The 23464-nt window shown below is 42.7% G+C and overlaps 1 protein-coding gene and 1 pseudogene across 14 annotated transcripts in view; one reads left to right on the top strand and one right to left on the bottom strand.

Moving 5' to 3' along the window:
* The window catches only part of SMARCA4 (SWI/SNF related, matrix associated, actin dependent regulator of chromatin, subfamily a, member 4), a 111657-nt gene extending 96874 nt beyond the window's left edge, over positions 1-14783 (bottom strand). For 6 of the 14 annotated variants that reach the window (XM_061639594.1, XM_061639625.1, XM_061639636.1 and 3 more), the window contains exons 1-3: positions 14212-14671; positions 5643-5731; positions 63-312 (exon numbers count right to left, since the gene is read on the bottom strand). In XM_061639594.1, the coding sequence (XP_061495578.1) occupies positions 63-284 (222 nt within the window). In that variant the 5' untranslated portion in view covers positions 285-312; positions 5643-5731; positions 14212-14671. The other 8 variants (XM_061639672.1, XM_061639683.1, XM_061639691.1 and 5 more) reach the window with 3 other exon arrangements.
* A 6037-nt stretch (positions 14784-20820) lies between these two features.
* LOC133376988 (tigger transposable element-derived protein 1-like) lies at positions 20821-22886 on the top strand (annotated as a pseudogene).
* The last annotated feature ends 578 nt before the right edge of the window (positions 22887-23464 follow it).

Genomic DNA, 23464 nt, shown 5'->3' with positions numbered 1-23464 from the left:
TAGGAAAGCACAGCGGTGCCATTAAAGATCCAGACAAACAAAGCAGTGTTATGGTTCATTACCTTATGCATCTGATGAATGTTGTCCTGAGAATAGCCTCCAGGCCCTTGTGGTGGTATAGGGTGCCCTGCTGATGGTGGCCCAGGACTGGGGCCCATCATGCTATGTGCAGAACCTGGAGATGGTCCAGGGCTGGGGCCCAGCATAGCACCAGGAGAAGGCCCAGGCCCAGGAGAAGGCCCAGGACGAGGAGTTCCTCCCATGGGAGGATCAGGAGTGGACATTTTCAACAAGGTTGTTCAAAGTATTATCCTAGTGTGAGAGAATTCATTATTAGCAACTAACAAACAACACTCCTCCCCGCCCCACAAAACCATTTGTGTTTCATTGTTAAGAGGAAAACTATATAACCAGTGGTTCATAGCCTGGCAACAGATGTGCTGTTCTGGAGACATCACCATCTCTGCTTAGGGAAGAGAGCAAAATTGAGAATAACTGGGTTCCCTTTGGATTACTGTGTATGACTGGGGCTTGCCTCTACACACACCCCAGATCAAGGCCTGCATGCCCACCTCCGTTCACAGGGAATCTTGCAACCAGGCAACTATGATGCAGATAAAAGGCTTTATTGACAGATTTACCGGTATGTTTCCAAAGCCTCTTTCCATTTCTCCCAGCACAGCATATTCAGAAGCCTCTGACCTCAAGCCCTTGTCATTAAGTTCATGGATAGCCCTTCCATGTTCTTTCACTGAAGGAAGCTGTGTTGACTACAGCACTACCAGGGTGGTGTAGACATCTCCCCTTCCCAAGTAACAATGTGTGGCCTCCAGCTATGCAGCTGCTACTCCTTACCCTCCGCATAGTCTTGGTCACCTTACTTTTGAGCCTGAACCAACCATCAGTGCTGACTGTACCTCTCACCCCCTTCCTCAGACTCGTCATCCAAGCTGACCCACAGTCCACCAGAGACATCATTTCCAAGAGCCCCAGGCTACAGGCAAGCCCTGCCCACACTATGCCTCAAGTCCTTTCTTCTATTTCCTGAAGCCTACACAACAGTATGCCACTACTAAAGTTATTAGCATGCTTTTGCTTCTTCTGTTTTCAGAAAAGATACAAGTAGATACCATTCAATTGTTACTATTATATCAGAATAAAGGATAATTCCAGTCCCCAGAATCCAGTTCCTTCTCTCATTGTTGGCCATGCAATACTAGAAAGCTGTACCAGTCTGCTCAGGGAAAGCTAACGTTTCTCGGCCCTTCTTTTTGTCATTAAATCTACAAGACAGATACCAGCATAGGGCTACTCTGGCTGTTGTGTCCCAAGTCCTCCAGCACTTCAGATGGAGATGGGGAGAGTCTGCAGAGACACAGACCAGTTGGGGTCTGTCTTAGGGATCCCACATTCTTCAATCGTGCCTGGAGCCCAGTCCAAAGAACAACACTTTGCAGTCTACCCTGACGAAGCCCCAGATCCTACTCCTGAGACCAGGACTCGGACTGTACATGCAAAGAACCTTAAGCAGGAATCCCTTCACCATATTGACTTGCCAGGGTCCGCACTCTCCTACAAAAATCCATCTAAGACCACAGAGGTTGAGGCTGGAGACCACCTAGCAATGCTATGGCTTTAAAAAGAGTTCTGACCCTTTACATTTTTATTAATTCTCAACAGCAAGACTTGGCTACTAAGTAGGCCTGCTTCATTATTATTAATCACCTTCGACCCAAGTTTTTCAACATGATGTATGATAAAAACAGCAACCCCCCCTTAAAACACACAAAAAGCAGATATTTTTAAAAACAAAACAAAAACAATACAAAGTAGACACCCTTGACAGAGACCCATTTATCCAGCTTTTCAGAACAAAAATGTCTTCAACTGTTTCCAGAAAGTAGGTGTCTGTTATACATGCTGTTCCATAGAACAGGGGCAGCTTGTTCCTACCCTCATTGGGTAGGTCTGGAGGTCTTACCAACTTCCTCCATTCACAGGAGATAGCTCCACATAATGACTGACAACTGTACCCTACTTTCATCCTATAGAACACTGGTGGGTCAGGACCAACTACCAAGTAGTGACCTGACCTAAGGTGGGTTGCAGCAGCAACATTATCACCATACAAATATATGATAAAATATTAAGAAATGGATCCCCAAATGCATGTTTAGGTTGAAAGTGGCTCCTGCATCTGAAAAGGTTGAAGACTACTGTGACAGCACAGATCTCCCTCTCACTAACTTCTACTACTACTGCAGGAGTAGCTTATGCAGCAGGGGTGGGGAACCTTCAGCCTGCGCACCAAACTTGGCCCACCAGGCTGTTCTGGGGAAGCCACATCCACCTGCCCTACACCAGACGTCATACATGATGTAAGGTGTGGGGCAGGTAAGGGCAGGGCTTCAAGGGAACAACTGGGTGCTTAAAGTGGGCTTCCAATTGTTCCCTTGCTACAGCACGATGTACCCATCAGCTGATGGCTGGTAGCAATGTGCCTTATTCAAGTATGGGGAAGCCATTTCCATTCAATGGAAGCTGCTTCTCCCACAATGCACAACTCCTTTCCATTTCCGACATCAGAGGTGGAAAGAAGTAAAGGAGACTTGCAAAGCATAGGGCTAGTAAAGGGCTAGCAATGTCCTTTGAGCTGTGGTTCCTAAGCCTGGGTACCCCGCGGAAGGGATTTTGACAGGTGGGCAAGCCAACTCACCTGACAATCATGTGACTGGCAGGTGGGTTGCCTCATCCATCTGTCAAAGTTTGCCAATTAAGCCCCGGAGTTTGGCTGAGCCCAGGAGCCAGAAAGGTTTCCCACCCTGTCATACAGCTTTGCTGGGGAAGTGAGAAAGAGGGTGGTATTACAATTTTTAAGTGGTTGATGAAGTGGGAACCCTATATAGCAGAACTGCAAATTACCTACTCACTTGGCTGGCTTTGGCATGAATTGCCTCCAGGTGACCAGATTTAGGATGTTTTGTAAAAGATAGCTGTTTTGTATCATCTGCCAGCTTAACAAAATAATTTTGCAGGTTTTAGTTCAAGATTTAAAACGATCACATGGAAAATGAACAGAAGTGGAGACTCAGTCCTTGGGCTTCCTTTTAATAAAGTTACTTTCTATGTCTCTCCCCCTCTCTCTCTCTGGCTGGAAATGAGCAGAATCACCCATTTGTGTTCAGGGAAATGGGTTGGATGGGCCAAGATTATTTATCCAGACACCTACCAAACTTCTACCTCCTTTTCTGAAATCTCTCTTGGATTCTACAGATGCCAGTGCTGCCAGTAAACTTATTCCTTATACCTTAGAGGAGCTATCCTTTTACCCCATGACCACTTTGGTGAAGGATTTGTATCAAAATATTTTTGTACACCCAAAATATACAAAGGCTGAGATCCAAACACCTAATGCAGTACTTGCACATGCCCAGTAGGATATGTTTTTACTACTCCTACTTCAACAGACCCCTACCAAATGCTTTTGGTGTCCATATTGGGAGTGGGGGAGTCCCCTGAGCACACCAAGCTAGTTGCATACTTCTCTGGATTCTAGTCAATGTTTGCTGGAACATCAATCCATGTATGTGAATGTTTTCAAAGAATTCTTTGACTGGTATTGCAAGCAGGGCCGGCACCAGATTGCAGCAGGTCCGTGGAGGCGCCACTGCCGGGGGCTTAAATAGGCCCGGCTGCGTCAGCGCATGCACGCCCACCATCACCAAAAATGGCAGTTGACACCCACATCACCTTCTTGGGTGATGGCAAGCATGCATATACAGCACGCGGAAGTGTTGCCTGGGAGGGTGGCTCCTGCGCCGCACCAGCACTGGGTTACGGGGCACACAGTCTGCGATCCAATACTAGTGTGGATCGCAGAGCAGGAACTACAGCTGCCCAGTCCCTGCAGCAGGGCCCCCTCTCAGCCACAGGGTCCCAACGTGGCCGCCCGCTGGCGCTGGGACTGGTTGCAAGACAGCTTTGCAGAAGCCATGCCAATTCTCCCTTCAATAAAGGATGGTCTTCTGTACATTTAACAATTCTAGCCTTAAGATTTCCCTGCAGTTTATCTAGACTGGCATTCTGACAGTTTCATGGATCATTAAAAAAATTATTATATCACAGTGAAATACATTAATTAAATTTGGCTTTGAAAAAGGGAGTTTAATGCATCTTGTATGCTACAGGCTAATCAGTTGATCCCAATTATTCCTATACTACAAAGGTGTCAAAAGTTTAAGCCTAGCTGAATTTCTCTCACAGTTGCTATGTTGGCACACTCTGGTATTTGCATGCTCTTTCTGTTCAAATGGCACACTGCTCAGGTACATGTGTATTTTACCATTCACATATTCATCGGCAAGCCATAACTGGCAGCAGGTTCTCTATGTGTTTACACAAAGTAAAACAAAAATGCATAATTATCATGCCTGTCAGCATGCCCAGTTTGACACCCATGTACACTATTGCAAGAAAAATTATATGAAGTAATCCTTAGTGATGTATGATACAAAGAGGAACGTAATAGTCTGCTGCAGAAACTTAGACTGAGATATTACTTTCCCTCCCATCTCTTCTGTCAATGCCCCCACTGAAGGAATCCTCTCCAGAGAATGACCTGGAGTTCCTCAAGGAGCAGCGCATGTTGAGTGACAGTGAAACAGATCTGGGGTGTTCAAGGGACATGGCAACCCAACCTCCCACTCAAGACACAGACAAGGAATCAGAGGCAAATGCCGAGTGGCCACTGAGTCCTAGAGTGCCTAAAGGCCCAGGCTCAGTTAGCTGCCAGATGCTGACATATCCACCTGAGGAATAAGAACTGGTCAAGGGAAAAGGAATACTTGACTCATAAGATACTTCTTATGAGTGGACCAAACTTCAAACAACCTGGATGGCCTGCAGCTCTGCAGACTTTGAAGACTCAGGTTTAAAAGCTTTCCGCTCCAGGTACAGGTGTTGGAACAATGTCTTTACAACAACTCTGTGGTTTTTAAATATAAATTAAAAAAAACATATTGCACATCATTTTCAGAATACAAATGTAGCAGGTTTCAGTTTTGCACCAGTACTGTCTACCTACCTGATAGCTGGACCCCCATGTGTCTGGACTCTGAACTGCCTAGAGCCCTAGACCTTGCGTCTTATGGTGCCCCTGAGTTTGGATATTGGACTGCCACTGGACTGTGATTCTGGTACTATCCCTTGTTAAGTCTCTGCTACTCTGCCTGTGCATCACCCTGATCTTCTCAGCCACTTTCTCTTGCAACAGGAAATTTCATTTATGTGAAATTCCACTTAACAATACAGACCTAAAGAAAACATTGCCTCTTTAAGATACATTTCAGGGTAAAACATAGTTAACATGTTTAGAATAAAAACAAATAGCTTTGATTTAAAATTGGTACTTCATTTTACAAAAAAAAGTCCAATGAGCCCAACCACCAAGAGGCTAGATTTCTCTGCTATCTAAAAATCATTAGCAACGTGAAGTTTTTGTTATTTTAATGAAGACTTTTTCTAATCCTAGCTACTGAGATGCTGACAAATAATGCAAAAGCTACCCAAAATAAGCCTCTTTAACGCCTCTTATTTGTATCTCTCATTTCTAAAACAGCTGAAATCTATATGATTTCACCTACCTGTGAACTTCAGGGTCTTTGTTAACTCATAGCACTGGTCTAGCGTGGCAATGAATGATCGCTCAGAGTTGCCAATATCTATCCCAATGCTGTGGAAAAAACAACAACTGTACTTATTATTCTATTTAGAGTCACTACAACCTAGCACTTCAAGGTGTAAAATGGTTGTCAGCTGGTTACCACAAATACAGCAAGCTAGTATATAAATATTATGTACAGACAAACCTTTCTAGGATCATGCCCAACACCAAGAATTGCTTCATTCCAAAATCACACATTTAAATATATTCAGGGAATCCCCTCCAAAAAACCCCTATACATACACTATGTGTGATATATTTGCAACTTCAGCTACTCTAATAAATTAAGACTTTCCAGCGAACATACTGAAGAACTAAGTTTATGTTCACATGAGCAAAGGTGTACAACTTTATGCACTTCTGTTAAGAGTGACTCTCATTTCTGATCTGTTCACGCATTCTCTTTGCTTGTTTTCTAAGTAAAATGAAGTCCATTTTTCCATGGTAGCGCAAAGCAGCCTGGGCAGGGATAAAACATCACCCTCTATCAAAGACATTGGTCTCAGTGGCACATCACAGTAAGCCACAAACCATGGCTTACCATAAATGACCATAATGCATGCTGCTAAATGGTTCCTGTTTCACTCCTCCCTTCATCATTCTGGGAGCATCAAATCACAAGCTCTGATTTACTGTGATGTCAGAGCCAGTAGGTATGGTTTGTTTCTCTCCACACAAACCACAATGTTACACCAAGATTAATTCTTGGCTTACTGACCTAGGTCTGGTTGGGGGAAACAAGCCACAAATCCTGGTTCACACATCATGGTAAGCCAAGGCTTGTGGTTTATTGCTCCTGGCTTGACAAAGGGAGAGGAAAGATGGAAGTGATTCAGCGGAGATGGTAAGCCATGGTTTATTGCTTAGGGACAAAGAGAACTATTACAATAGTTATTGTATAGGAAGAGGACAACGAAAAGGGTAGAACAAGAGCCCTATTCCAAAAGATGAGAGAAATGTAAACCAAGAGTAGGGATGTTGAATAATCCACAGGGAAACACACTGACTGACCGAGATGAAATAAAAGGAAGATGAAAGCAATACACTGAAGAACTCTATAAAGAGATGCCAGGATGACAGATTCATTCACGGAGGAACCATATGATAAAGAACCAGAAATTTTAGAATGCGAGGTGAAAGCTGCTCTTAAAATACTTGGAAGAAACAAATCACCAGGAATAGATGGCATACCAATAGAGTTGCTACAAGCTACTGAGATTGAATCAGTCCAAATTTTGAGTAAAATCTGTCAAGAAATATGGAAAACTGAACAATGGCCCACAGACTGGAAGCATTCAATATACATCCCAGTTGCAAAGAAAGGGGATCCCAGGAAATGCAGTAATTATCAAACTATTGCCTTAATATCCCATGCAAGTAAAGTAATGCTCAAGATTCTACAACAAAGGCTCTTACCATATATGGAGTGAGAAATGCCAGCCGTCCAAGCTGGATTTAGAAAGGGAAGAGGCACCAGAGATCATATTGCAAACATACATTAGATAATGGAACGGATCAAGAAATTTCAGAAGAAAATCACCCTGTGCTTTACAGATTACAGGAAAGCCTTTGACTGTGTAATCATGAAAAACTATGGAATGCTTTAAAAGAAATGGGGGTGCCACAGCATCTGAATGTCCTGATGTGCAACCTATACTCTGGACAAGAGGTACTGTAAAGACAGAATATGGAGAAACCGATTGGTTCTCCATTGGAAAGGGTGTGAGACAGGGGTGTATTTTATCACCCTATTTATTTAATCTATACACAGAACATATCATACGGAAAGTAAGATTGGACCAAGATGAAGGAGGTGTGAAAATTGGAGGGAGAAATATCAATAATTTAAGATATGCAGATGATACCATAATACTAGCAGAAACCAGTAATGATTTGAAATGAATGCTGATGAAAGTTAAAGAGGAAAGCACAAAAGCAGGACTACAGCTCAACGTTAAAAAGACTAAAGTAATGTCAACAGAAGATTTATGCAACTTTAAAATTGACAACAAGAACATTGAACTTGTCAAGGATTATCAATACCTTGGCACATTCATTAACCAAAATGGGGACAATAGTCAAGCAATTAGAAGGCTAGGAAGGGAGGGCAGCTGTGAGAGAACTAGAAAAGGTCCTCAAATGCAAAGATGTATCACTGAACACTAAAATCAGGATCATTCAGATCTCTATGTATGGGTGTGAAAGTTGGACGGTGAAAAAAGTGGATAAGAGAAAAATCAACTCATTTGAAATGTGGTGTTGGAGGAGAGCTTTGCGCATACCATGGACTGCAAGAAAAACAAATAATTGGGTGTTAGAACAAATTAAACCAGAACTATCATTAGAAGCTAAAATGATGAAACTGAGGTTATCATACTTTGAACACATAATGAGAAGACATGATTCACTAGAAAAGACAATAATTCTGGGAAAAACAAAAGAGAGTAGAAAAAGAGGAAGGCCAAGCAAGAGATGGATTGATTCCATAAAGGAAACAACAGACCTGAACTTACATGATCTGAACAGGGTGGTTCACAACAGATGCTGTTGGAGACCGCTGATTCATAGGGTCGCCATAAGTCTCAGTCGACTTGAAGGCACATAACAAAAAATGCCATGCACATAGAGCCACTTAGTTAAATACTTTTACACAAAAGGAACAATATAAAAAAAATCTGGATTTTGTGGAAAAGCCCTACAAATAAGTCACAATAATAATACATTGTATTATTGTTGCAAGCTTCTTAATGGACTGATAGTTCAGTACCAGCAAGTGGCAAAACTCCAGCACTGGCACATACTGGATGCTGGATGTCTCATCTTCAACCACTTGCCTGGCAATCAGGAATTTCACAAAGGCAAATGCATAGAATTCTCTCAAGGCAAATGGTTGGGCTGGTGAAGCACTTCGTATGCAACCAGTACAGGAACTGCACAAAAATTGTCTTGGCCAGCAAAGGAGAGCACTTTGTCCTTACTTTACCAACCCAATCAGCTTCTATGAAGTGCCTCTTAAGTCAGTTCTGGGGAAATGATGACGGCAGGTACTGCTGTTAGCTTAGGTGGTTTTTTCCCGTTGCACAATGCATAGGTAAATGTTAAAAAGGGGAGGGGGAACAACATAAAAAGATGCCTTTACCACACCATCATCTGGTAAGGAGAGAACAAAAAAAGGGAAGGGACTAAGGCAGTGGGGAAGGAGGGGGTCCATTTCAGGTGATGAAAAGTCTCAAGTTATATTCAACTTAGAGGTAAGGTGAATGCTCAGTCATTGCAAGGATTGTTCCTTGCTCAACAGATGGTTCTCCCCTTCTCCTCCATTGCACCCCTAAATCTGTTCTGGGGATTCTCCCAACCCTCTGGAGCAAATGTGGGGACAGTGCAGGTCACATACGGAGGGAGAAGGGAGGGGGAAGTCCTGTCATGCTAGCAGAAATCCTTGCACTCACACAATTATTTCATTCAATAGCAGTCTCAGTGACAAAGTATCAAGATAAATAGTTAAGCAGAGATGAATTAAGCACCTGTGTGAGAAACAAATACTGCACGTTTGTTTAACTGATAAGAGATAATACTTCCTTAAACCAGTTAATGGATCCAGGCAGGCAACAATATTGTGCACTACCTCTTCTCCCTCTCATGAATAAATCCCATCACCACTGACCTTTATCGCTGTTAAAGGTTACAATGTCACTGATGCTAACATGGAATAGCTTTTAACTAGGATTTCAAGCTGGTTAGTGCTCCTAGTTAAAAGCAAATTATAATGAATGATGATATTGACAATGAATCTTTACCTAAGCTTAAGGGTGGAGGGAATGTGGACACAATTCTGCAGGCTGTTGTTCCCTTAGTTAAGTTTCACAGAAAGAAAAACAGAAACAAGGGCAGGTTTGAAAAAGTATGCTAAGGGACTGCTTTATTTATTGATGTGGGGATCGGGGGGGGGGAACCCCTTTATAAAGACAAGATTTGTCCACAACCAGTTAAGAAAAAAACCCCATGAAATGTAGTTTAGAACATATAGTTTAGAAGAATACTTACAGTGATTTAAGGTTTTTTTTCCTGCTGCTGTGAGTTGCAGTTCAGTTCACTCTAGTATTTAGTTCTTTTATTCATTTAATTAATATTTTTATATATATTGTATAGGGCTGGAAAGCCAGTGTGGTGTAGTGGTTAAGGTGCTGGACTACGACCTGGGAGACCAGGGTTCGAATCCCCACATAGCCATGAAGCTCCCTGGGTGACCTTGGGCCAGTCACTGCCTCTCAGCCCCATGAAAACCCTCTTCATAGGGTCACCATAAGTCGGAATCGACTTGAAGGCAGTACATTTACATTTATTAGGGCTGAAAGGCATGATACAAATTACTTTACAAATAAATATTTGAATTCAGGATTCCATCAGCTACAAGTGAACATGCTGACAGGTTCTATACCTGCCTTATCACAACAGTAACAGAAGCAATTACTTATATGGGTTATATCTACTATTACTACATTTATGCATACTCTAGTGCAGAGGTGGGGAATATATTTTCTGGCAAAGGCTGCATTCCCTCTGGGGGAATCTGTCAGGGGTCACATGATGGCAGTGACCAGGACCACCCCCTATCCTCTTTTTGCCACCACACTTTTTCTCTATACTACCCCTCCCCTGCCCAGCATCTCTCTCTTCCTCTGGGCTCCCATCATCATCATGAAATTAAGTGGAGGGCCACAGATTTTCCATCCCTATTCAACTGGTATCACAATATTCTGATTAAAATTCCTGTTCAGTCAGCAACATCACTGGCTGGCCCTGACTAAGGCTGCAATCCTAACCATGTCTGCTCAGAAATAAGTCCAGTGATATGGATTTTTGGAACACTTCCAACTCCCATAAATTAAATGAGATTGAACATATATTAAAACTTTGAGATTGTCATCCTATATAAACATACTTTAGAATAAGTTCCCTTGAATTTAATGGCACTAACTTCTGAGCAGACATTTACACAACTACCCTGTAAAACCTGTTAATTTGTCTGATATTGTATCCATTATGTTACCAATTTTATGAAACAATGCATTTTTCAAATCTGATTTTTTCCACTGAAACATATAGCAGCAGAAAGGTTTATTCCCCCCCCAATATATATATATATATATATATATATATATATATATCCCTGAATCTCTTAGTTTAACTGATCTGAATAGTTTATTGTGAAAATAAAATGGAAACTGTGCAAACAATATATTGCAAGCCATGTTTAGCTCTTGGGACAGTGCAGAGAAACATGATCTGGAAAAAAAGAACAGTACCTGAATATCACTCTTCTATATGTGCCTAGATTTGCATCTGCATCATAGTGCATGTGACATTTATTTTATAGATCACACAATGGCCTACTTCGCACATAATGCTAAACCAGTTTTATATTACCTTGGGCTTGCTTACTGCCCCTCGCCTTTTCTTCTTCAGTGCAGCTGCAAGATTGGAAGCTTCCATTGGACAGCATTACATCTGAATTGCAAACTGTGGTTAATCTCAACTATGGTTAGTGAAAACAAGTCTCCTTCATAAACTATGGTTTGACATCGGCTTGCTTCCCCTAACCACAGTTAAGACTAACTGTAATTTGTCTGGATTTGGATGTCACAACAAGCTGTGGTTAGTCCAAAATGGAAGCGATAACTTCTGAACTCCTCTTCACAGTTGCACTGGAGAAGGAAGAAGCACACAAACCCAAGGCTTGTCCTTGTAAAGCTAAACTTATGATTTTAGTGTTATGTGAATACACATTCAGTATTGCTATGTATTGTTTCTTAGACCAAATAATATCATTCATGCAAATATTTCAGTTTCCCCAGAATTCTGCATAAAAGAGCAGGGAAAGATTTGCTGGGCAGATGACAAAGAAACAAGAAGATAACATGTTCTGGGGGAAAAGTGGAGGGCAACTGACATAAAAGTGAATCCCCTTGGCGAAGATAGCAAGAAGATGCTGAAGGAGCAAAGGAAACAGGGGTTGGGATGGCACAAGCAATACAATAAGTGCTGTTGGGTGATGAATGCAATTTCCCCAACAAAAGCAAGACAGGAAAAAAGAGCAGTGACAACAAGGAAGAGACTGAAAGGAAAAGGACATTGTCTGCGAGGAGAGCCAGGAGCTATGGCAAGAAGGCTCATGGTTCAGAAAGGCATCTGTGAAAGAAAGATGTGGAACACAATTCCTAAGAATAATAAAGTTCCCTGAGAACTGTCCCATGAGAGGAGGCTGGATGTAAAAGGGTGATCAGACTAGGCAAAAGGTGTGGCCCAGTGCATGGTGAGGGGACTACCACACTGCCATCACAAGGAGCACAGCACGAGCCTCTCTTTTGCTTCTTCCTATCTCAGCTATGCACCAGAGAAAATCCCATCCCTGATCTTCTAGGCACAACAAGAACTTTGGATGGGTAAAGATGGGAATTTTCCCTACATGCTGGATGCCCAAAAAGGATGAACGCAGGACCTGTCTGTCAGAACAGAAGGGTAAAATAAAGGACACAGCATATAAACAAACGGACTTCTCAGCAGTTTGCAGAGGGCTCTGGAATGAAGTACTATCATTCTGAGCAGCACTTCAATATCAAAGCAGCATGAGGGGGGGTCGTGCCGTTTCTGATGTTCTTGGAGCCCCACAAAGAGTTTCTACCACCTTGTCCTCAAATTATAAAAAAGTTGGCATGTCTAACTGAAGACTGAAGAAGAGAGAATGAGAACTGATGCTACTTCTGGCCTTTCCAGGATAAATCTGGCCTTGCACAAAGGATAAATCACATTCTTCCAGTGTCCAGGCCTTTGGGAAAATGCGAGCACAGAGAACCAACCAGGTGAATGCTTGTGCGGAAAGGAGGAGAGTAAATGAGGAGCGAGCAAGCAGTGAAGGGGGAAGAATAAAAGAACAGCAATATGCAAAACAGTGAAGAGAACTAGAACAGGACAGGACACAAAGAACTTCCACCCCCTGCTTGCTACAGGGGCCTGGAGATGGGTCTCTCATTGATTTACAAAGTGTATCTACTACTGCTCGCTAAAAAAAGATTCAGGGCAGTTTAAATTTTTTTAAAAACTAAAACAGTAAATATGTCTTGCCCAATACCCTCCAAACTTGGCCATGGGGGGGGGCGTGGGGAAGAATGAACAGTAATGTGGCAACTCCACAGGGAAAGAATGTAAGAGGTGATGGAATAACAATAATTAATTTTCTTACTTAGGCTGCAATCCAGTATATGCCTACTCAGAAGTAAGCTCCATTGGATTCAGTGGGACTTACTCCAGGTAAGTGTGTAATGGATTGCAGCCTTATTTATTAAATATATATCCTGCCCTTTTCCCAGAAGGAGCCCAGGATGGCAAATACATCAGAATACAAACAGAACAGACTGAACCTAGGGCATGAGCCAATAGCTGTGGAAAAAGTAAAGGCTACTGCTGTGACATTAACTATAGAAATAAGGTGTTGGGGGGGGGAACTGCTCTTCAGCAAGAAACTACATGAGATAATGACTAAGGGAAAACAATAGGGGCAGCTGCATGAAAGGCCACGTTGGATGGATGAATGCGGCAGTCCTCGGGAATAAGAAAGATAATGTAAAGGATGTACCTGAAGGCATGCCATAATGCATGGGGAGTGGGGAAAAAATCTAACATCAGTCTTGTAAGGTCTACTTTAAACAACAAAACTAGAATTCTCATTGTCCCGTGCCCCAAAATGCTTTTTAAGTTTTAAGAAACAACTGATAATAGGACTAAGCACTGTCCCTGGAGATGATGGCTTGGAGCAAATGGCACTGGACTGTAGAAGGGGAAGCACTGATGGAAGGTGAGGGAACTGGGTTGATGGGTGCAGAGGGGAAGGGGAAAGAGGGGCCTGTTGGCAGACAGGTGGTGGTGGTGGTGGATAATATTAGGAAAAAGCCTGTTCTAACTGGTTTTCAGTTGTGTACGTGTGGCTCTAATAATAAGTTTAACACAATGATATTTTTATTCTGATTTTTGCTGCTATACAGGATAAGTAGATCCACTACTGAAATGCTAAAATAAAGCATACATTTTGTTAATGGCACAAGATTGTTGTCAATGTATTCACTACACTATATCATTTATTCTAAATTAATTCAGAATTTATCCCCAAACATTTATTTGGGGAGTTAATATCTACACATTACAGCTCTGGCTAAATAAATAAGTTGCGCCAAGTCAAGAGTGGAGAAAATGTATGCTAAATATAAATAAATAATGAATGAATGAATGAATGAATTCTAAAGTGCTGGATGGCCGGAAAAACCCCACCCTCACACTGCAAGATCAATAAAAGGATTTTTTAAAAAAAGGCAGCCAGAAAGGATGCTGAGGTGGGGGAGGGGCCCCGTCGGGTGGGGGGGGCGAAGAGATGCTGGGGGAGGGGAGAAGAGAGGAGGAGGAGGAGGGGACACGGAGATACGCTTTTATCCTCTTACCCTCAAAACCGCCCCCGCAGGTGAGGCTCCAGCCGTGGGGCAAAATAACGTCGCCCCTTCTGACCAGCACGCGCTGCTAAGATTATCCCTCTTCCTCCTTCTCACGATGCTCTCCCCGTTCGCACGGGCGCACATTTCATTCCTTCCTTCATTCATCCACGCGCGTGCGTGATCAACCTCCCCCACCCCCTTACCGTGCCGGCCCCCGCCCGCCAGCCGTGCGGCCCAAGATCTCTAGAGTGGGGGGGGGGACAAAGGAGGAGCCGCCGCCGCGCGTGAGAAAGAGATGCTCTCACTCCCCCGCCTCTCTGCTGCGCGTCCTCGCAGGGAGGTAGCACTAGAGAGAACGCGCCAGCCTAACAGGCTCGACAGGTTTCATGCGCGCGCCTAACCAGGGGGGCCGGGCGTACGGGCGCGCTCGCTCTTGCCTGAACCTGCCTATCTTTGCCCCAATGGAAGAGATCTTCCCTACAGACCTCTCGTCTTTCTTCTCCCATAGACTTGCCGCCAATCAGAGAAAAGAGAGGATTTGGGCAAACTACTTTGGAGAATTATGCTTTCAGTCACCGACCAATAGCGAGCCGTCTCGTTTCTATTCCCGCCTTTCTTCTATTAGAGCCAATAGGCCTAAAACCCTGGCCATGAGCACTCAATAGCAGAGCTGTGCATACTCTTTTGGAAGGCGGAATTTGAGCGAGAAAACCCGCCCCTTCATCTTAGCTTCAGCCAATGAAGTCGTGGAAGGAGGCGGTTTCGCGCTCGTTTGCGTAGTGGCAAGGCAGGGAGACGCGCTTTTCCATAACAAGGACTCTTCCCCTTCCCCCAACGCGAATACAAGCCGGCGGTGGCGGACGATGCGCATGCGCAATACTAGCACCACTGCGGCTGAGGGGATTATTGGGGGAAGGGGATTTTGTAGGGCAGGCGGTGAATGATGGGAAGCAAAGATGCCAACGAAGGTCGCCGCTTCGTGTTTCTTTCTTCCTCATTCCAAGTATTGGTTCTGCCTTGGCTTGCTTTCAGACAGTAAGCACTTGTGAACTCTCGAAATTGCACCTGATAAGTATTGAGAAGCCTTCAGAACTGCTGCTGCTTCACATACTAAAGGAGTCTTTTTACATTGGTTTAGTAGTGGTTAGAGCGTTGAACTATGACCTGGAAGACCAAGGTTCAAATCCCCACACAGTTATTTATTTATTATTTATTTATTATTTATTTATTAATTATTTATTAAACTTATATACTGCCCGACTAGCAATAGCTCTCTGGGCGGTGAACATCAAAAAATACAATAAAATTACACAATCTCATAAAACAGAGTATATAAAAACTACAAACTGAAATTACAATTTAAAATTAAATTAACTTAAATTTGATTTATATCCTGCCCTTCCTCCCGACAGGAGCCCATGAAGCTGACTGGGTGCCCTTGGGCCAGTCACTGCCTCTGAGCCTCAGAGGAAGGCAATGGTGAACCCCCTCTGAATACCACTTACCATGAAAACCCTATTCATAGGGTCGCCATAAGTCAGAATCAACTTGAAGGCAGCCAATTCCATTTAATTTTCAGCATTCATATCTAACTAAAAAGACTCAGACCAACTTACAAAAATCAATTTCAGACTCACAATAGAAAAAGATGACAATGAAGGAAAAACTTCTATGTGCAGTAAAAATGGAAATGGACCGCCTTCAAGTCGATCCTGACTTATGGCGATAGGGTTTTTATTATAAGCGGTATTCAGATGGGGTTTACCATTGCCTTCCTCTGAGGTTGAGAGGCAGTGACTGGCCCAAGGTGAGCTTCGTTGCTGTGTGGGGATTCGAACCCTGGTCTCCCAGGTAGTAGTCCAACGCTCTAACCACTGCACCACACTGGCTCTCTGTGAAGTAAATAATAAATAACTCCTAGAAACTTGTAGACAGACGTTCCTCTGCATGTACATATTGGGAGAACTGAGATTGTGCCCACTGCTCCTGCCCCATATGTGAGCTTGACATAAGGTGTAAAGGAGTCCAAGTTTGTAAACTCTATCAGGGAACCATGGAATAGGAAGGGTCGCTGATCACACAGACGTAGATTAAGCATGCATGTGTAACTGCTCTAGTTTTTTCATACATTACACCAAACAATGGGGCCAGTGGGCACATTTGGAATTTTAAGAAAGTGTCATGAGTGCCAAGTCACAATGTGAGTGCTATGGGGTGTGGCATAATATGAAATGAATGTCACATCTAAAAGAGCAGAAAAGAGACAGGACCACAAAACAGTTGTAACTTGAAAGCACTTGGCCAGACCTTTTCTTTGGTTCATATACCGAGCTTAAGAGCTGCAATGCCAGCATTGCATGATGAGATCAGCCTTTCCATGACCCTTACTCTTGTTTGTGACATGCTATTTAAAACCCTCACATGCTCAGAAAAGGACACCAGAGCCCTTACGCAGTTTATATCTTTGAGGGCCACTATTCTGGTTCTTTGTCCCTTGATTCTCTTATGCTGTGGGAGGCCACTTAAAAGGCTGCAGAGTGAAAACCCAACTGCTGAAGCAGACTTCAGGATTGCAATGAGGCAAGTGCAGTGGTTGACCAGGTGAGAACACCCACCCATCAGCCTATTTGCCCCCGAGGGAACAGGCTTCCTCTGACCATTTTGAAACAGATACAGATATCATTTTGAAGTCAGTGGAACAATTCTTATTTACTCAAAATGCAGGAGTTTACATCAAACATATCACATAGGCAGGATAATAATCTTGAGGCTGATCTTGAAGGAAAATTGCAAACTTTTATGTTAGAAGACCCTTCCTCATTCCCCTTTTCACTTCATTATACCCCTCCCTTTTACATGCACACCTATGGAATCCAAAATCCTATATAAAATCAGGTTTTGGCATTAGTTAGTAAGCTATCCCAGCTCCAACACTTCTTTACATCTACGCAACACTCCTACAGAACTTCTTTAATACAGCACTGGACTCTAGACTAAGAAGCTAGGGAAGGATTCTATCACCTTATTGCAGAGATACTCAGAAATACCTAAAGGCACAAAATTCCCTTTCCTAATATCTGATGTTGGGTGCATCACATACTTGTGCTCACAAAGCTATAGGAACATCCTAGCCAGAGTCAGGATAGGTAAACTTTTGCAAACTGTCACTGTCTTATTGGGGTTACATAGCAAAGTGTTATGCTCCACAAGCTTTACTTTCACCTTATAGGATAGGTTCTCTTGTTTAAGGGTATGAATGTGTTAGTTTATATGTTGTACTAGTTTAAATGCTCCCGTGATATGTGTGTATGCTGCAATGAATGAATTAATTTGTGATTTAAAATCTTGATATTTTACAATAAATGGATGCTTCACTTGAGTGTCCAAGGATATTTTTGTGTGGTATTTCTTGGGTTTTAGAAATACCTAGATACACTCTCAGGGCAGTATGCAACTGCTTCAACTCAAAATATCCTACCTCTCAAGGAAATATGTTTAAGAGTCATGTATGGGGTAGACACACATAAGGATTCCTACATACATGTGAAACAGTGCAGACATGCCCCCATATCGGTCCCCATAAGAACATAAGAAGAGCATTGCTGATCAAGCCAACAACCCGTGTAGTCAAGCACCCTGTTCTCACAGTGGCCGGCCAGCCGGATGCCTATGGGAAGCCTGCAAAGAAGGACCTGAATGTAAAAGCATTCTCCTCACATGCTATTCCCAGCAATTGGTATTCAGAGGCTTACTACTAACCTGGTGCCCTCCAGACTACAGCTCCCATGATCCCTGACCATTAGCCAAGCTGGTACAGCTGATGGGAGTTGAGAGTCAAACAACATCTGGAAGGCACTTGGTTGCAAATGTGATTTACCTGTGTGGTGATTGCTGACTAGTAGGTGCCTCATAGACATTGCCCCCAATTTTTACTAACTGATTTTATACCCACGCAGTTGGCCAAAATGTTCTATTCACATTAATTAGGACTAGAATTTTGTGGATTTGAAAGAAAGAGCAGGGTATCACCAGCAAACAGAGATATATATTTTTGTTCCCCTAATCTTTCTGCCTTTAGTACTGTACAGTGGTTTAATGGCTTGAAAGCAGTATCAAACAGCATTGGTGAAAGGGGGCAACCCTGTCACACACCCCTCTCTAACAAACTCAATAGATACTATTAATTAAAACACATACCACCAGCTTTTTATCCATCACCAATATCCAGGCAATAAAATTGAGGCAGAAATGTAATTTATGCATAAAGGTTAGTGGCCAATTAAAAACTCCATAGTACATGGTCAAAGGACTTCTGTCATGAAATTAACACTGCCAAGGAGGAACAGTCACTGGCTGTGCTGTGACAATATAGCAAAGAGAGATTATGTGTCCCTTGTTGTTCTGGCATGAATCCCACCTGAGTGTGAAATCAATAATGCTGGGCAGGCATTTGTCCAAATAGGTAGCAATGGTGGTTGTCAAGATCTTAGTCTACACTAAGACATAACATTGAGTCTTTGCTTGGCTTACGGATGAGTGAAATATTAGTCCCATACATTTTTGGGAGCCTTTGTTCTTCAACCACCTTTGTATAATAATTTGTACCACTCAATGGTATAGCAGTCAGGGCCTGGTGCTTTCCTCATCCTCCTGTTTTTAACTATTTCCTATTTCAGACAAACTTATGGGATCCTTCAAGAATTCCTGCTTTGTCTCTGACAACTCTAGTATCTCATTTTTTTTGTAGAAATGTGTTTATTATTTCTTTGCTTGGACACAAAGTGTTAGTAGTATATAGCTCCAAATAAAATGCGGGAACATGTGTTTTATGACTTGCATCTCTTTGAATTTCTCTTTTTGCATCTTTAATTCCTCCTATATCGGTTGTTATTTATCTGCTTGAATCTGTATTCCAGCAACTTGTCCCCTTCCCCACCTCCATTTGCAATAATTTTGCTTAGCGTATGTAAGCAGAAAATGAAACTGTTTAGCATGAATTATACTCACTTCATATTGCAATTTGAAGAGGTCTACATAGTTACTGGAGGTTGAATTTATAGGTAGCAGTCAGTGCATTGTTGATATGAGCTTCTTTAGTCAGCAGCTGTTTGGCCCTTTATTTCTTTGCATGTGAGTTAGGGGCATACATCAGATGCAGACAAATCCAGAGATGAGGCGGGTGCCTCGGGTGCAGTTTGGACTTGCCTGAGGCAAAGCTGTATGATCTACATGAAGCTGCCTAAGTTGAAGCAGGGGTCCCTGAAGTACTTTATGGTGCCTTGGTGATTCATATTTTTAAAAAAGGCAGACAAGTGTCTACTACAAGAAACCTTATCTCTAAGCTTACTGTATAAAGAAAAGGCAGATTATGGTGGAAGAAGGGGAGAAGAGGGAGCAGCTTCACAGAATTGAAACTTGTGGCTGTAGCTGGACGAAAATACCGGCTTCAGGAGTTGGGGGAGAACTCCTTCAAAACTGACAGGTCTAGCCTGTGAATACAGGGAATGATTAAAACCAGAATGTGAATCCCTTATCATTCTTCCCCCCCCCCCAAATCAACTTTAAAAGGTACCTAGCACAAAAGCTCCTGGGCCAATTTGTGTTCTGTCAGGGGCAGAGGTTCTTTAAGGATTCAGACAAGGCAATGAGCCAGGTTTGTTCCTATCCTGTTGCTTTTATTCAGAGAGAGAGGAAAGAGAACAAGAAGAAGAAGAAGGAAAGGGAAAGACATGTACAGAAACTCACATCCTTTTTGTTGCCAGGAACTCTACTACAGTAAAGGAGGACTTCCCAGGGCCAGTCAACTGTGGCACGTGACACAATCCTTGCCTGCAGAGAGATTCCCTGTTCTCCCTTGGGTCTTTTATACCGTTTCCCCATCATAGGCTCCAGTACAGTAGGGCCCCGCTTCACGGCGATTCGCTTTACAGCGCTTTCCTAATGCGGCGGTTTTAAATTGTGACCCCGTCCCATATGTGCGGCGCTTGTTCCTTTATTGCGGCGATTTCCCCCATTTTGCAGTATGACGCAATTGATGGCGCCCGACGCTCTGAGCGTGTCGTCAGAGCTTGGAAATGTTCCTCTTACAGTTGGGCTGATGGGAGTTGAGGTTGAAGCAAGGAACATTTCCAAGCTCTGAGTCCGAGAAGAGCATCGGGTGCCATTTTACAGTGTACTGTATTGTCATTGCAGTCTGATTCAGCGTTTGTGCATTCAGCGTCTCTGTGTTCTGGCAATTTTCCAAACGTTCAAAGGTTAAGATTACAGTAATGTATGTACTGTATTATATTATATTATATTATACTGTACACTGTATAAATATATATAAAATATAATGATTTATAATACTTATAATTTATTTATAATATATAAATATAATAATATATATATTATATACAGTAATACTGTATATAATAATATATATATTATATACTAATACTGTATATAATATATAATATATATATAGTAATATACTGTATATATATACTGTAATGTACAGTGTATAATATATACTGTAATGTATGCAGTAAAAATATAAAAATATACTGTATACAGTACAGTACTGTACAAAATATATACGGTACTGCACAGTACAGTAATATTTTTGTGTTAATTACAATGGCATCTCAGTGTAGTGCTAGTGATAAAAAAAAAGGAGTCGTAAGCCTCTAACTTTAGCTGCCAAGTAAGAAATGATTAAACTAAGTGAGCAAGGCATGTCTATGGCTGAGGTAGGCCATCAGCTAGGTTTGGCTCGCCAAACAATTAACACAGTTGTGAACGCTAAGGAGAAAGTGTTGAAGGAAATTAAATTGCCACACCAGTGAACACTACAGTTATAAAAAAAGTGATAGCCTTATTGCTGATATGGAAAAACTTTTAGTGGTGTGGATTGAAGATCAAACCAGTCACAATGTGCCTTTAAGCTGAGCCATCATCCATCTCTTCAATGCTATGAAGGCTGAGAGAGGTGAGGAAGCTGCTGAGGATAAATTCGAAGCTAGCAGAGGCTGGTTTAATAGGTTTAAGGAAAGAAGCCATCTCCACAACATCAAAGTACAGGGTGAGCAGCTAGTGATGCAGAAGCTGCAGAAAGTTATCCACGTGAGCTTGCAAATATCATAGAAGATGGTGGATATACTAAGCAGCAGATTTTCAACGTGGACGAAACTGGGCTATATTGGAAGAAGATGCCGTTTAGGACTTTTATTGCTAAAGAGAAGTCAATGCCTGGCTTCAAAGCTGCAAAAGACAGGCTAACTCTCTTGTTAGGGGCTAACACAGCTGGTGATTGCAAGCTAAAACCTATGATGATTTATCACTCAGAAAATCCTAGGGCCCTAAAGAACTATGCAAAAGCTAGCTTCCCTGTTTATTATAAATCCAATTCAAAAGCTTGGATGACTGGCAGTCTTTTCTCAAATTGGTTCATGACTATTTTAAGCCTACAGGTGAGGCTTACTGCAAAGAAAAGAAAATTCCTTTTCAGATTTTACTTCTTACAGACAATGCCCCTGGCCATCCTAGAGCTCTAGGAGATATGTACAAGGTAAAGGTAAAGATGTCCCCGCGCTTATAGTGCGAGTCATTTCCGACTCTTAGGGTGACGTCTTGCGACGTTTACTAGGCAGACCGTATATATGGGGTGGTTTTGCCAGTTCCTTTCCCGGCCTTTCTTTACCCCCCCAGCGTATGTCAGGTACTCATTTTACCGACCACGGATGGATGGAAGGCTGAGTGGACCTCGACCCCTTTTACCGGAGATTCGACTTCCTCTTTCCTTTGGAATCGAACTCCGGACGTGAGCAGAGCTTCGGCTGCGTTACCGCCGCTTACCACTCTGCGCCACGGAGGGCGTTATGTACAAGGAGATAAATGTTATTTTTCTACCTGCAAATACAGCTTCATTGCTGCAGCCTATGGACCAAGGTGTAATTGCAGCATTTAAATCCTATTACCTAAGAAGAACTTTTGCTAAGGCTATAAATGCCTTAGAGAGCAATACAGTACCTGCACAAAGTGAAAATAAATTAAAAGCATTTTGGAAAGGCTTCACAATTTTGGATGGTATAAAAACTATTAGAGATGCATGGCAGGAAGTTAAAGAAACAACATTGAAAGGTGTTTGGAAGAAGCTAATTCCCACACTTGTGGATGATTGTGAAGGCTTTGAGAATCCAGTGGAGGAAGTCACTACAAATGTTGTGGAAATGGCAAAGGAATTAGAATTGGAAGTCAAGCCTGAGGATGTGGCAGAATTGCTTGTCTCTCATGACGAGACCCTAACAGATGAAGATCTTCTTCTGATTGAAGAGCAAAGAAGGATGTTTTGCGAAGAGGAGTCCCATCCTGATGATAGTCCTGCTGTGCCTAGAAAAATGACAACCAAGGAATTGGAAGAAGCTATCAACTGTATAGAAATGGGGATGGCAGCTTTTGAAAGGATTGATCCAAATTCCGAAAGAAGTTCTAAAGTGAATGCAAGCCTTCTAAATGATATTGCATGCTATAAAGAAATTCTAAGGGAAAGGAGACGGGAATTCATCAGGCAAAGTTCATTGCTTTCCTACTTTAAGAAAGTACCATCGCAACCTTCGACAGCAACAGCTACAGCTAGCCTTGAACAATCTTCAACTTCAACATCAACAGCAAGAGCTTCATCCAAGTCTCCACCATCAAAATAAATAAGATTCGATGATGAGTCAGATGATGGAGACTTGGATGACTTGGACTCAGATGATGAAAATGTGCCACGCAACAGAGAGCCAGCCGGCCTCACAGCCCTAAAGGATGTAGCAAGTGCTTCTTTTTACCCAGCCTTTCAGTAAATGTTTTGGGAGAACTTTGCACTTGGGCTTCTAAGCTGAGGCAGACTGAAGGAGGAACTGCAGCTCCTCCCAGCCAGTTCTGACCCTTAGAAATCACCTGTTTATGTGTGGTATCATCAGTCTAGCCATCTCTCTCCTGCCTGTGCTGCCCATTTTTCTGACTTTCCATTGTGTTAATGCCCAATCTCAACACCCTAAAGGATGAAAGGGCAGACTACGCCAAGCACTTCTCTGCCCAGAGGCTGATCACCTTTGCGTGCGCAGGAATAACACCTGCATCAGCTCCAACCCACTCCTCAGCGCCGTGCCAGGAGACCCAGCAAAGATAGAAGCACTGCAGCCAAGGTAAGCAATGTGTGTTTACCGAGTGTGAGTGAGTGAGTGCGGGTGGGTGGGAGGGCGAGCAGGACAAGTGAAGGAGGCGGTGGAAGGCA

This window comes from Rhineura floridana, chromosome 1, assembly GCF_030035675.1.
Source record: "Rhineura floridana isolate rRhiFlo1 chromosome 1, rRhiFlo1.hap2, whole genome shotgun sequence".
NCBI lineage: Eukaryota > Metazoa > Chordata > Lepidosauria > Squamata > Rhineuridae > Rhineura > Rhineura floridana.
This window is presented reverse-complemented; position numbering and strand designations above follow the sequence as displayed.